At 42.3% G+C, this 15,568-nt stretch overlaps 1 protein-coding gene across 1 annotated transcript; it reads right to left on the bottom strand.

Annotated features, from left to right (window-relative positions):
* Positions 1-12,438: 12,438 nt before the first annotated feature.
* Positions 12,439-15,351, bottom strand: LOC149321320 (putative G protein-coupled receptor 173). The gene has a single exon (XM_089495535.1). It carries the CDS (start codon positions 14,497-14,499, stop codon positions 13,363-13,365), a length of 1,137 nt encoding a protein of 378 aa, XP_089351661.1. The 5' UTR covers positions 14,500-15,351; the 3' UTR covers positions 12,439-13,362.
* Between the last annotated feature and the right edge of the window lie 217 nt (positions 15,352-15,568).

Below are 15,568 nucleotides of genomic sequence, written 5' to 3'. Positions count from 1 at the left end.
ACTTTTTTAAAAAGTGTCCACCATTTGAAAATGTTGTCCTACATTTGTCCCAGTTTATTTATTTATTTAAATTTTTTAAAAATTATTTAATTATTTATTTTTTGGCTTCGGCCCCCCAGTTGTCTGAGGGACAGCAACCCGGCCCCCGGCTCAAAAAGGTTGCCTACCCCTGGCATAAACTAACAGAGATGAATGACCAATCATAACATCACTGTGATTTCTCATTCCAATATATTTGAGGACAAACAAAAGATATTATGTTAAGTTCATTTTTTATAAGAAAAAGTTCAGTTAACGTCTTTTGAAAATTACTGCATATTAGAAGCCAGACCAAGGTTTGTAGGAAAGTTGGAGACTCCAGACCCTCTGCTGGACAACTATGATATCATTGGATAGTGATTTATTAACAGACACATCCAATCAATTCTAAAACAGAATTAGCCCCAAGGTAATTTTGTTTCAGCACATCAGGCATAATTGGGAGTTTTCCCCTTTGTCTATAGTCATCCTGGTACTTGGAGAAATGTTTCCCCCAAATAAAACCATTTTTAAAATCCTTTTCTGGTAGTCCTTTGATTAATTACTTCTTTGGAGGTTATGAAATCATGTAGTGCATGCTGATGTGATCTTTCTTCAGCTTTTGAGATGTATGTTGTTTTCAATATTATGTGAAAAGACCCAAAAGCACCAACTTAAAATAAACTTTCTAAAGCAGAACAGCAATAAACTTGTTTTTTATTCTTACAGCCACGGGAAAGTTTGTTTAATCATGTGTGTCATTTCAATTAGGTCATGTTTTGTTACAACTAGAACTATCTTGCCTTCTATTTTTCACACTGCCATTGGTTGTTGACTACCAAGTCTCCAGTGAGTCAAATCACTCATCAGTTGAAAGTACAAGAACAAAGTACTCTCCTTGCTACAAGGACTCCATGCCAGTTTATTAAAAAATGTAAAAACATTATATCACAAAATATAGGCATTTCATGTTTGTTTCATACATATCTATACATTAATCAGATGCAAATTTGTTTTCCAGTTTTGATAAGCCCCACCAATCATGGGTTTCAAGTGTGCATAATTCCACAATGCAGTAACACACACATACATATGTAATTTTGTAGTTGTAGGGTTTTAAAAAAAACGTTTTTTAAAAAATACACAACAAGTCTTAGAGCAGCATATATCTAACATGTGCCATCAAATTCACCATCCAGAAGAAAGTATTTCTGGCCAGCCAAATGTCAGAACTGTAGACTTCTTCCCAACCTTCACTGTCCTAAATTATAACTAAGAAAACTGAAAACTAATATAGAGTTCATCTAGAAATATACCTATAGATATTAACTGTTTTATCCACCTTCTTGATAAGCAGTGCAATTTCTACAACCATTTAAGATTATTGATAATAAATTAGTTGGTCGTTGTACTAACCATCAACTTTAAATGGTTAAAATGGAGATGTGTCAGATTAGCAATGAATTTGCAAGCAGGTTTAAACGAGAGGCCCCTTAAAACTGGGGTCCCTCAAGGAGCCATTCTGTCTCCCATGCTATTTAATATTTACATGAAACCGCTGGGAGAGATCATCCGGAGACATGGGGTGCGGGGTTATCATTACGCTGATGACACCCAAATCATTTTCTCTATGTCTCCGACTGATGCAGTGACTGGGGATGGCGTCTCTCCTCTCGTGGCCTGTCTAGAGTCAGTAATGGGCTGGCTGAGGGAAAAACGACTCAAGCTGAATCCAGAGAAAACGGAGGTACTAGTGATAGGTTCTCCTGGTCCAGGAATGGCGGTGGTTCCACCTGTCCTGAACGGGGTCACGCTCCCTGTGAAGGACTCCGTGCGCAGTCTGGGGGTGCTTCTTGACTCGTCGCTTCACCTGACAGCTCAGGTGAATGCGACGGTCAAGAACACCTGTCATCAGCTTCGGCTGATTCGCCAGCTGCGCCCATACCTGGCCCAGAGGGACCTTGAAACTGTCGTACATGCTCTGGTAACCTCGAGATTGGACTTCTGTAACGTACTCTACATGGGGCAACCCTTATACCAAACTCGGAAACTGCAAATGGTACAGAACATGGCAGCCCGGCTGGTCACTGGTGCTCCCAGGACCAGCCATATAACACCGATTTTGAAAGATCTCCATTGGCTGCCCATTCGTTTCCGAGCTCAATATAAGGTGTTGGTAATTACCTATAAAGCCCTAAATGGCTTGGGCCCAGGATACCTAAAGGACCGCCTCTCCCCATACATTCCGCCTCGCACCCTCAGAACGTCTGGGCAGCAGCTACTGAAGGTGCCTGGGGCTAGGTTAGCCTCCACTTCTCGGAGGACGTATTCCATAGCTGCCCCAGCCCTTTGGAATGCGCTGCCCACAGAGCTCCGCTCGTCTACTACCCTGGCCCAATTCAGGAAGGACCTTAAAACCTTCCTATTCCAACAGGCATTCCCCGAATAGATATCCTGTGGGCCTCCCTCCTCTTTCGTGGCCAAGAGGTTGGGCTATGGGGCTTTTTACTGTTGGTTTTGTTTTGCTGTTTGTTGTACTGTATGTATTTTAATCTGTTTATATTTTATCTGTTGTAAGCCGCCCTGATCGAAGGAAGGGCGGCATATAAATAAAAATTTTATTTATTATTTATTAAATTAAAATTAGGACTTGAGACCTCAGAATGAGAGAAAGGTATTAATGTAGAGGCCTACATGGATACCACTTCCATATAATCTTAGCTAAGAACAACAACGATTACATTTTGAGTAAATGTAGGCCTGTGACTCTAGCTGTCATTTTTCATATTTCTCCTGTATAATTTTTAACCCCTTTGCCTGATGAAGCAAGTGGTGCTTTGAAAGTTTGCATCATGTAATTTGTGCTTTTTGCTTGGCCCAATAAAGATATCACTGTTTTGTGGATTTTGGATGTTATTGTACTTTGCTGTGTGGGTGTAAAGGATAACTTTGATGGCCTGCAATGACAGCAGTTTAACATCTGCTATCTGCCATTTGTAGGATGAAAATTCTAGAAGACTGGAATCCTGTAGCGCCAGATATATTCTGGAAACAACAGACAGCAGTAAAATTTGCTAATACACAGGCCAACCATAATGCATAATGTGGGCACATATCACTTTTATAGCAAGTCTGGAAAGAAATTAAAATACAGCCATTTTCCTGCTTTCAAACCATGTTTCAGTTCATATTACAATTCTGTTTGGAAAAGTTTTTCTTTTGTCCTCCCTTCTGCATAGTTCTCCAATATGCAGTGGTTGGGAACTCTCCGTTTTAAAATTACACCTTACAGATTTGGGAAACAGTGACTATATTTGCCGCCCCAACATTCTTGCTTTCTTTACTATCTTCAGAAGCTGGAAAACTGCCAAGTCCTAAAATTCTGGGAGTTCTAGTCCAAAACAGTATCTTTCATAGTCCCTGGCTATCGCATGCTTTATCCTGAAAGTAGGACTTCAGCAGTTATACTCAGGAAGCTTCCTCATTAATTCCTTTAAATCTCGTGCCAAGCAGTGACAAATACCCACCTGACACATCTTTCTAGCCCAGCAATGCTTTTTTCTTTGAGAATGTCCTTACTGAAACAGCAGGTATGTAATCATCAGGCTTAGCTCTTCGATCATCCTCTCAGCTTGGCCTGAAATACAAAAATCTTCATTATCGGCTGTGTCCCCTGTGTGGTTTGTAAAGCGACATTTGACTAATTAACCTCATCAACATAATAAGACAAATTGTTCCAAGGATGACCACATTCTAAAGCCTCTTGCTTGCAGGAGCGACATACTTTCAAAATGTGTGCACAGATGGGTGCGTCAAAGAAGCAGAAGGTGCTAAAAATCTTTTGATTTAAAGATGTCTCACGGATATGATTTTGACAATATTGAGCAAGTTTCCAACAGTTTTTAGTATTGTGAGAACTGGCAAGAGATGGAAAAGGACAGAGTGTGTTGTGAATTATAGAAGCACTAGCAGAGGAGTAACGGGTAGTGTCTGGTTTTGGGTAGCTGACATAAATAGACAAGAAACATAGGCTCTACATCACCCTATTCAAGGGCATGTAGAAGGTTGGAACCAACTTTTGTGCTTGTGTACATGAAGCAGTTTGAGAACTGAGAAGAAATCTACTTGAGAAACAGTCTACATTTCATAGATGTCTTTCCAGAAAGTTTTATCTCAGGGACTGTGCAGACAGCCCCTAAGGGGTGGCGGGACACCACCCCTTTCCTAGCCGGATTGGGGTCATGGCAACCTCACACCACAGCCCCAATCCGGCCTTTCGAAGGTGCAAAAAAGAGCCAGAAAAAGCAACTATATGGTGCTATTTCAGGGCTGCATCATATGGATGCAGCGCCACAAGCACACCATGACGCCGCACACCATGTGGAGCAGCGCACAGCATCAGGGCACCCTGGGTGGTGGAGTTGGGCATGCATTGTGAGGACGCTATGCCCCAACTCTGCCCCCATGCTGGCATCAATCGCCGGTGTGTACAGGGCCTCAGTGAGACTACCTACTACTGAGATTATTCTGTTCTCCTTTATGCGTTTTAACGCCATCCCCTGCACACAGTTTCAAAGGAAAGAAGAATATGCAAAGTACAGAAGGGTTACATAGGGATCGGGAACTAGAAGCTACTTGGCCAAGATCGCTTCTGAAGACAGGGATGGGCAACTCCAGTGTGCCCAAGATCTGATTCCCACCAGCTCACCAATTATCAGCAAACAGCAATACTCCCTTGATTTAAAGGGTTTTCTGTTGAAGAATCTTCACTCCAAAGATTCATCAGAAAACCCTTTAAATCAAGGGAACATTGTAGTATGCTAATAATGGAAACCCCTTCAAAACAAACATTTATTGCTTTTTTTCTCAGTTTGCCATTAATATTTTACAATGTGGTTTGCAGGGGTTGGGGCATATTATCACACATATATCCATAGTTCTTCCCTTTGCAACCTAAAGCTGAGATAGGTGTAGATCAGTAGTAACCGAGGAAGGACATAATGTTTCAAGGGCCCAACTTTTATGAAGAAAAGTTACTGGCCCATCATCCCTCCCTCCTTCTTTAAAGCAATCCTTCTGGGAAAGTAATTGGTAGTGAATGGATTACATTATCAACACTAAGAACCAACTGCTGCAACCACATGACTGAGATTGAAAGACCACTGCAATAAATGGCAAATCGTAATAGAAATAACCTCCACACACACGCACACAACTGCCCCTTTGATTTACTTGTGTCATTGGAACCGCTCAACTGCTTCCTTTTCCCCTCATCTTTCTTCTAAAGCTTGGGTGACAGAGAAGAACAGACCAAGCACTTTGATGGAGTGAAGTAATACTCCACTAAATCACTTTTTCTGGCTGTCACAAATCACTATGACTTCAAGCCTTGAAATCTTTTTTTCATGTTCTCCTAAGAAGGCACAGTGATTCTTCTTTCTACAAATGACAATCTATGAAGTGCCAATTTTTGTTGAAGTGACAGACAGGAGTAAGGAGTAACATTTATCCTGTATGAATGGTAAATATTTTTAAAACACTTAGGTGTGTGTGCATTTAACAAAAAAGAATAAATGATTTACTAGCAATGATGATTCTGTAAAGGGAGTGCAATGCTACGTGATCCCAATTCTTAATACATTACCTTGGCTGCATCCACACTACAGAAACAATCCAGTTTGACACCACTTGCCATGGCTCAGTGCTATGGAATTCTGGGATTTGTAGTTTGTAGTGACAAGGCTAAATGTCTCACAGAACTACAATTCCCATAGTATTGAGCCATAATAAATTGATGGTTATTTCTACAGTGCAGACACAGCCCTAGTAGCGAACTAGCGCATTTGCATTCAATGCAAACAGTGTGAGTCTATTAAAAAAAGCAACATTTTATGACCAAACTGAGTGACCAACTAATGCAGGTCAGTTGTACAGTACAGGATGCAAAACAGAATAAACTAGTCCCCACTGCTATTTCATGAGTTATTATGAAAAAATAAAATCTTAACAGCTAAGTGGACTGTTATCTGTCATCACAGAAATATTCTACTAGTAGTCTACGTAGTTATAAAGAAATCTGAATACTAGAAAAGAAATCTAACAATAATGTAAAATTACTGTGTGCAAGCCATTGCTGGTAAAGAAGTGCCACATTAAATAATTTGGCTCTATGATCTTGATCAGGGTTGGGCAACTTCCTGGTGTTGGGGAGATGTACTGCCCTACCCCACAAGCCTTGTTGTGTCTGGGGGGCAGGCTGAATTGAATTGTGCTTTGCAGGCACAAAAATTCCAATTCTTTTCATGCATTTACTCTGAACTAGTGGTTGCAGATCTGTATTATGTTGACAAACTATTAATTTTGTCCCCTTCTTAAATACAGCAATAGACTCTACATTGATGTGTAGTGGTTTGAATATTGGACTACAGATTCTAGAAAACCAGGGTTTGAATCCATGCTCCGTAACAGAAACCAACTTGGTAACCTTGGGCAAATGACACCCTCTCCAAAGAAATGTTGCAAGAAAATTTCATGAGAGCATAGCCATATGTCTGAGTGGACTTGAAGGCATATTAAAAACAACTCTTTACTGGCAGATTAAGTATGTCAAAGCAAAGACTTTTCGGTTGCAATCCACTTCCTGAAAACCAGTATAATGTAGTGATCTGAGTGTTGGACTACAACTCTAGAGTCATGGGTTCGAATCCCTTATTGGCCCAGAAACCCACTGGGTAACTTTGGGCAAAACACATCCTCTCACCCTCAGAGGAAGGCCAAGGCAAACTCCATGTGAACAAATTTTGTCAAGAAAACAAGAGGATTGCCTTAGGATCACCATAAGTCAGAAACAACTTGAAGGTACAGAACAACATCCACTTCTTGCATTGTAGTTATATCGAATAAACAGTTTTATAATATTTGTTCAAAGCAATTTAGGACTGCACTCAGAATGGCCATAGAGTCAATAATTAGTCCTAGATACCGGATAGCAAGATCTGGGGGAGAAGGAAGAGGAATGTCTGTTTTTACATATTGTTGTTGTGTGCCTTCAAGAAGTTTCTGATGTATGGTGACCCTAAGCCAAACCTATCACAGGTTTTCTTGGCAAGATTTGTTAGAAGGGTTTTGCCTTTGCCTTCTTGTAAGGCTGAGTGAGTGTGACTCGCACAAGGTCACCCAAGGTTTCCATGGCTGAACAGGGATTTGAACCTAGGGTTACAGAGTCGTAATCCAGTGCTCAAATCACTGCACCACACTGACTCTCACTTTTCCATATGAACTCCCCCAAAGTATGAAATAGGTGGGGGGAAACATCCATATAATTCAGCAGCCTCCCTTTTATAACTGTATGCTGTGAAGAACCCACTATCACCAGTAGGTTTGCTTCATTGGTTATTTGAGGTGAAGAATGAGATTTGCTCCCACAGCGATATCAGACTAAAGTCTGGAACAAGTACAATTGTTAATTATTTGAGGGATTCTTAGACTTGTAATCCAAAAAATAACATTTCCAAACTCTGCATCAGATGTCTATACAGTTTAAAAACAATCACAGGACTTGAGCAAGTTACAGAAGCAACGTATAAAAGTAAAAAGCCAGAATGATGTTGCCCATATTTCCGTTTGCAAGGCCCTTGAACCTTTAATAACTGCATTTTACCCATCATAGGGGTGTACTGAGAGGGAATGATTGCAACAGTTATATCCTTGCCAATCATACAGGAGTCCCAGGGGGAAAACAAAACAGCTTCCTACTCATCAGTGCTTCTGACAGCCTGAGGGATAATGTGCATCTTATGTCTGATGATGTGGACTGTGATGAAGTGGATTCCACAACACGTTAAGTGCATTATGCCGACTCCACAAGGTCCCAACAAGATGTTGTCTGCTATTTACATAGGGAGAGTCATGTTAGTTCCAATAAAAGAATAAAAGGGTTTTCCTGGCTGGCACCTTTATTGCTAAACATGTTATTCTAGCACAAGCTTTCTGGATTTATGTCTAAGGAATCTACAAAGACACTTTGTTGTTTAGTCTTGCCTCTGTGCATGCTACAGGGATACCTGTAGAGAAGTAAGAGCGATATGGTGAACTTGGTAAGTGGCTCAGAAACTGGCATGGGTGTCATCAATTAGTTGCTATTCCACCTTAAGTGCCTCAGCCCACAACCTTCATCTAGGATTCAAGAAGTCTATGCTGGGGAAATCATGAAATAGAGAAAGTGGTGTGATCATTAGGACATTATTTGTATATCCATCTTTCTCTTTCTCCCTACTCCACATGTTCAGATGTCTGTACTGAGTTTGGAGATATTCAGAAAACAGTGAGACTAAAATATATTAGCACTGCATATTATGACAGTTGATATTGCTTTGAATGTCATGGCTCCTATGGAATCCTGGGATTTACAGTTTGGTGAGGCCCATTCTCTATTTGGAGAGCTTTCAAAACTACTACACTACAGTTCATTGTAGCAAATAAGTGTCTCACCCAATTACAACTGTCAGGACTCCCTAGGATGGAGCTATGACATTAAAAAAGATATAAAAGTAAAGCCAGAACAGAAATTTGAGCATTATGACTCTGGAGAACAGGTTCAAATCCTCACTTAGCCATGAAACCCACACTCTCAGCCTCAGAGGATGGTAATGAAAAACCCCCTCTGAAGAAACTTGCCAAGAAAACTCTGTGATAGGGTTGCCATTAAGTCGGAAATGACTTGAAGGCACACAACAACAACAACTACTACAACAAAAATGCTAGACTTGAGTACTAGGATATATTCTAGCTACTTATATTGAAAAATCTTGCTCCTTTCTGGATAAGGCCTTCCCCTTCTCTTCAGATGAGGCCTCAACGTCCATAGTTGCTTAGGTTGTGAAACAAAATCTGACATCCAAAACTCCCCCCTCCTCTCTCTAGAGAAAAACCTACACTGTAATTAAGAAATAGCAAGGCTATATTTTCTCTAACTACACTTGTCCCCCACATATGCGTCTTTGACTGTTGCAGATTTGATTATTTACAGATTTTATTAATATGTTCTTTCTAGGAAAATCTAGGACCTCCAGCACAAGTCTATGGTCAATTTCAAAAGTCGCACTGAAGGGCGGATGCTGACCACAGAGTTGCACTGGAGGACCTAGAGATTCCTAGAGAGGTGTTCTCTCAGGTAAAAACATAGTGTTTTTGTTATTTGTGGTTTTTCCACATTCACAGGGGTCCTGTGCCCGTAACCCCAGCAAATGTGGAGGGACGAGTGTACAAAAGTTTAAAAAAACAAATTATAAAGTTTGATAGATTCCACTTAAATATATAATTATTGTTATAATTGGCTGGCATTCTGTTGATGAGATATAAATGCATAAGATAGACGTATGTATCCATACCTATTCAGTATTCATGTTTATGACTGTGGCACTATTGCCATCATTGCAAATGCCCCCCACACCTACCCTAATAGCCAGCACCCAAACAGAGCAATGGAGGTCTCTTCTGCTGGTGATCTCTACAGGATGATGTTTCCAGCTCCCTCCTGCCAGTGAGGTGTGAAATGATAAGGAATCGTGATGGATCCTGCTTCAGATTGTCACAAATCAGTCTGATGGCAGGAAGGAGCTGGAAGTGCCATCCTGCAGCACCTCAATCATCAGAAAAACAGACAGGCATTGCTTGGTTAAGGACGAATTGAGGAGTCAGGTCAGAAGACAATAGTTACTATTCATAACTATCTGTGATGCAGTATCTTGGCCATAAACTTTATTTATATTTTGCTTTCCCCCCAGATTGGGATTCAATGCTGCTTGTGTTATGCTGTTTTTTCCCCCAAGGCTACATTACTTACTCAGACAGAGTGCAATGTAAATTGCGAATTAATTATATACTGTATCTAATAAATATGGATCACTGATTTTGTCTACTTACAGTTACTACATCTGCTGTGCATTTGAAATAACATTGGCTTTAATCTATTTGGTAATCTCAATTTGGGTAGAACAATTAAATCAGTCCATAATCCAACACTTGTATCAATCCCATTGATTCAATGGGTGTACTCTAGTTGAATTTAGGCCATTGGATTTTTCTACACTATAGCATCTATATTATTATTATAACATATAAATAAATATCCAAATTTATTGCTACTTTTTAATTATAACAGTTTTCCGAGCTTGCTGCCCCAAAGAATATAGATATTCCTCACAGTACTACTAAAGTTTGCATACTGTTTCTAAGTCCATATAATAATACCTTATTTTGGTTGAGGGCTTCTATTTTCAAGTTTTATGAGTTTACCAGCTGGAAAAAACAGTAATATCCACAGGCTGCCATCTTATGCATACTTACCTGGTGGGCAGGTCCTATGGAATACATAGGGCTACATTCCAGCAACCATATATAGGCCCAGTTTGCACAGGAGTGCCTGAGGCACTTTGCAGTAATATCACTATCACTGGGCCAGTTTAAAACTGTTATACTAAAATGAATGAATTTTGGGTTTCACACAGTACTATCTAATACTTACTAAACATTAGAATTGCCCATGCTGACTGAGGGTGCATCCACACAGTGGAAATAATGCAGTTTGACACCACTTTAACTGCCATGTCTACATCCTACAGAATCCTGGGATTTGTAGTTCTGAGAGATTTGTAGCCTTGTCTGCACACTTTGGAAAGCAAGACTAAAGACTTTGTAAAACTACAAATACCAGGATTCCATAGAATGAAGCTATAGCACTTAAAGTGGTATCAAACTGCATTATTTCTGGTCTGGGTACTATTGGTTAGTTTTAAATAGAGTTTATCCACTGAATAATTTGCTATATATTAAGTCAACAAATAGATAAATCACAGTGCTACATTGGGTCTAGTCTAACTGGAACTAAAAACAAGATTCAAGGCAATGACTAGGAACCATGTTTCCCATAAGTGGCCTTGGTTCACTTGGTTCACCATAAGTAGCCTTGGTTCAATGGCATAGAGTGGGAATAATGAAAATGCTGTAGTTTCTTCTGGAGATAGGGAAGAAACTGGAGATTGAGAAGAAACTACAGTATTTTCATTATTCCCACTCTATGCCATTGGCTAATCTGTGCTAGAGGGTTGGGGTACAATCCAGAGTAGAATGAGATAGCTCTGGGGCTGCAGTCAAAAACTGTTGAAAGTCACATACAATTCACATTATAAATAGAGGATCAGAAGGATCACACAGAAATCAAACCAATGTATTGATGTTAAAGCAGTAATGTTTGTTTAACTTGATAAGAAGGCAAATACTACATATATTTTAACACACATCACCACCGCCGCAAATATATCTCTTACCACAACTTCAACCATCCTGGAAACTTTTACATTTCTGTTCTTAGAAGATTTAGAATTTTTTAAACCTTACATTATAATTTATTTTATACTGTTTGTTTTTATGATTGGGAAGGGGGGATGGGAAGGGGATTATTTTTAAATTGGGACTGGACCTTGATGTACTGTTTTTACTATTTTTTCCGATGCTGTAACCTGCCTTGATTCCTCATGAAAAGGTGGGCTATAAATAAATCATATTATTATTATTATTATTATTATTATTATTATCATCATCATTATCTGGAAGACAGGGGTACTCTTTCTGATCACTTAGTTGTGAAGTACCATGAAAACATCAACATGTACTGCAACAATAACATCCTAATTGTATTTTTTTAAAACAAATCAATGAAATGTGCACTTATGTATTTCCATAAGTGTGCTCAGCACTAGTTGAAGTAACAACTGTCAGCTCAATTATATTTTTAGAAACTTTTCACTGCATAATCTGCTCTTTTATAAATCCCAGGACATTAATAATTTAAAAATAATCTCTGGTATAACAGTGTAGGACGGATAAGCAGCCAAGCAATTATGAGCAGGAACTGCTTTGTCTACTAAAATTAGCGATTCACAATTATCTAGAGACTCTTCTGACGTTAAAAGATGAAGACCCATCTTAAAACTGAAATTAATTTTAGAGGATGTGAGGGAGAGGGGTTCCTGACCCCTCTCTCCAAAAATGCCATGAGCAACTAGAAAAGATGTAGTTCTCTTTTGTAATACATAGCTATCCAATCTAGTGTCCTTAATTGGAAGTGAATCTTACTGTGTTTAATGGGGCCTGTTCCTAAGAAAATGCATATCCTCTGGACTGGGTACACAAATCTATTAAGTGAGAATTCTATTGTTCTGCCCAGACCGATAGCGTTCTAATGATTTTGGACTATAATTTCCAAAAATCTGAGCCAGCATGGCCCACACCCCACAATCAGGGAAGTTGTAGTCCAAAGTATCTGGAAGACACTAAATTGCCCACCCTTCTTATAGGCTGCAGGCAAGTTGCCCTTAGGCAGAGACAACAGCTGATACAAAAGCATAACCCAGTCATTCCAACGCTATTCCATGTACAAAAACTGGACAATGATTTTATTAAAACAGTCAAAATGTACACACATTATCTGGTTTGTAGATAACATTTTAAAAAGACATTAAAGTATGAAAGTCAGTATAATTTAAAAACCTGGCATTGACCATTCTTAAAGTTGATATGTGATCCTCTTGCTTTTAAAAATCGTCATTTTTCAAAGGATTCTGAAAAGTATATCAAAGAAAAAGTGCAACACAAAAAAAATCACTCAGTTCAACATTGGAGCAAGTGAATCTAGTTCTTTTTAGGTCAATAGAAAATGACCTGATAATTTGAGAAGACAATTAGGATGTAGGTTAGGACTGCATCCTGTGTTTCTAGTTTAGGCAAAGTTAACAAAGTTGCTGCTTACAAAATAATAATAATAATAATAATAATAATTCCAAAGGTCCTCACCGAGAACCGACATCTAAACCAGTTTCTCCTTCTTCATTACCCTTTAAAAACAAACACTGTAATACAACAGACTGAGGCCATCAAAAATAACTTTAGTATAAAATTTTGTCTTGGCTATTTATCAAATTGCACATCATGAATAAAACTGATTAGCCTTTATCAAAACTGGCAAGTTTTTTTTAAAAAAAAACCAAAAAACAAATCTGAACACAAAATTATGGCCTTTTTATCCATATCAGAATCAGATGTAGAAATGTTAAAAGCATCCAAGCAATCTGGAGCCCTCTGTTATTCCATATTTCTGCAGCCTGCCCTCCCCCACCCCCTGCTGCACAAAAATCCCATAACACATAAATGAATAAATACCCTCTTAAAACTGAAGGGTGGTAGGAGGCCGAGGTATCTCCTTAAGATAACCATCTGGCAAGTGCATATTTACGTAAAAGAAAAGCACAGCGATTAGTAGATTGTTCTTGTACATAAGAAGAAAAGCTACATCCCAAAATTCTTCAGATCACAGAGAATGGTGCCTTGGGTGTTCTGCATGCTTTGGCAGCAGAGAAAGTGAGCTCTGAAACAGACTCTGAGCTCCCTGTTGAAAATGAAGCACAGGATGGGGTTGACCCCTGCCTGGGCAAAGGTCATCCAGACTGAGGTGGTCAAGTAGACTTGGGGGATAGCGCTGGCCTTGATGAAGACACGCAAGTAACAGGCCACAATGTAAGGAGACCAGAGGAGCAGGAACAGCAGGGTGATCATGTAGAACATCTTGCAGATCCTCTTCTCCATTTTGAACTCCTCCAGGACCAGCAGCCTCTTGATCTGACTATGGGTGGCGTTCTGTCGGATGCCCACCAAAGTTGGAGGGGTGGGACCACGGCCAAAGCCAGCTGTCCAGTTAGCAGCCGCCTGCCCAGTAGCCCCTGGTCCATGGAAAGTCCAATTCTGGCTAATGGCCGGTACCAACTGAGCAGGCTTCATTTTACGGTGGCTGTGGATAAAGAAGAGGAGTTTGATGTAGACCAAATGAGTGGCGGCGATGATGGCAGCGAGCATGAGCATGAAGCCCAGAGTATCGTTGGCCTTGACGTAGCGGTGCTCAAAGATGCACTGCTCCTCCTCCTGGATGAACTTGTAGGTGCCCACGTCAAAGACCGGCGGGAAGGCCATGGCCATGGAGAGGGTCCAGACCATGCAGACCACTGCCAGGCAGGTCCAGCCCGTCATGCGCTTGGCGTAGAAGCGGTGGTGGGCGATGGCCATGTACCGGGTGACCCCCACACAGAAGAGGAGGAAGGCAGCGTGGAAGCAAAAGAGGACGGCTAGGAAGGCCAGGACCTTGCAGCCCAGGGGGCCGTGGGGCCAGGAGCGCCCCCCACTGTGCACTGAGAGCATGACGAAAGGGAAGCAGGCCAGGGAGCGGAGCCCGTCAGCCAGGCAGAGGTCCAGGAGGAGGTAGTAGGGGGCCCGGCGCAGGTGCCGCTCCTTCAGGATCAGCCAGGCAAAGAGGAGGTTGCCCGCCAGGCTCAGGATCAGGATCAGGCCCAGTGTGGTCAGCTTCAGGCCTGAGGCACTGAGGAGGAGGCCCCCTGGGCTGGGCAGCGGGGGGACACGGCTGGCGTTGGCCATGGGGCCCCAAGGAGGCAGGACTGCAGGTGCTAGGGAGACTAGGGACCCCCTCCCTCAGCACCGCCTGCTCCCTTGGAGCTATGGCATCTCCTCCTCCTCCTCCTGGATGACCTGATGGAGAAGCGGGTAGACTGGGACCTCTTTCCTTCAGCAACTCCTGACAGTCCTCCTCAGCCTGGTCCCCTCAAGCTGGAGCTTCTCCATCTGCATCTCCTCCTGGCTCTCCTCCGCCTCTTCCTCGGTCTCGCTTCCTCCTCCTTGCCTTCCAGACACCAGGCAAGGGATGCGGGAAGAGCGCTCCACCGCCCCCTGGTCCTTTCAAGCTGGAGCATCCATGTCCCTCCTCCTTCCTCCTCCTCCTCTTCCAGGAGCAGACAAGGGAAGCCGGTAGACCGGGACCCTTCCCTTTCAGCAGCGCCTGTTCCTTTCAAGCTGGAGCATCCCCATCTCCTCCTCCTTGGCCTTCCTCTGGGCCTCCTCCTCCTCCTCCTCCTCCTCTTGGTTGACCCACCTCCAGGCACCAGGGAGGCCGGGACCCTCCTCCTTCAGCAGCCCCTGGCTGGCCCCTTCCCTTGGGTCCCCTCCATGCCTCCTCCTCCTCCTCCTCCTCTTCGGAGGGCCTTCTTCAGTCTTTCCCTGGGCTCTTTTCTCCCCCTCCTCCTCCTCCTCCTGCAGCCACAAGGCAGCAGAGAAGGCAGGCAGAGAGGAAACAGGGAAAGCTCCCCTTCAGCAGCGCCTGCCCAGGCTCCCCCGCTGGCTCCTCTCACGCTGAGCATCCCTGCTGCCTCTCCATCGCCTCTTCTTCTTCCCCATCCTCCTCCTCCTCCTCTTCCTCCAGACAAGGGAAGCAGGGGAACTGGGGACCCTCCTCCTCCTCCAGCTTCAGCAGCCCCCGGCCCAGGCTCCCCCCACTTGGGCCTCTCGAGGTGGAGCATCCCTGGCGCCACTCCCGCTCCTCCTCCTCCTCCTCCTCCTGGGCGAGGCAGCAGCAGAGGGAGGAGGAGGACGGGGGACAGCCTCCTCCTCCTCAGCCCAGCCCCCTGGCCCTCCTCCTGGTCAAACTTTCAAG

This window comes from Sceloporus occidentalis, unplaced genomic scaffold (assembly GCF_023333645.1).
Source record: "Sceloporus occidentalis isolate IW3139 unplaced genomic scaffold, rSceOcc1.0.p SCAF_1, whole genome shotgun sequence".
Taxonomy (NCBI): domain Eukaryota; kingdom Metazoa; phylum Chordata; class Lepidosauria; order Squamata; family Phrynosomatidae; genus Sceloporus; species Sceloporus occidentalis.
Note: the sequence above shows the minus strand (reverse complement) of the source record. Positions and strands in the feature narration are given on the sequence as shown.

Coding starts and splice junctions, on each gene's coding strand:
- LOC149321320 (XM_089495535.1), bottom strand. CDS start 14,499: ATGGCCAACGCCAGCCGTGTCCCCCCGCTGCCCAGCCCAGGGGGCCTC.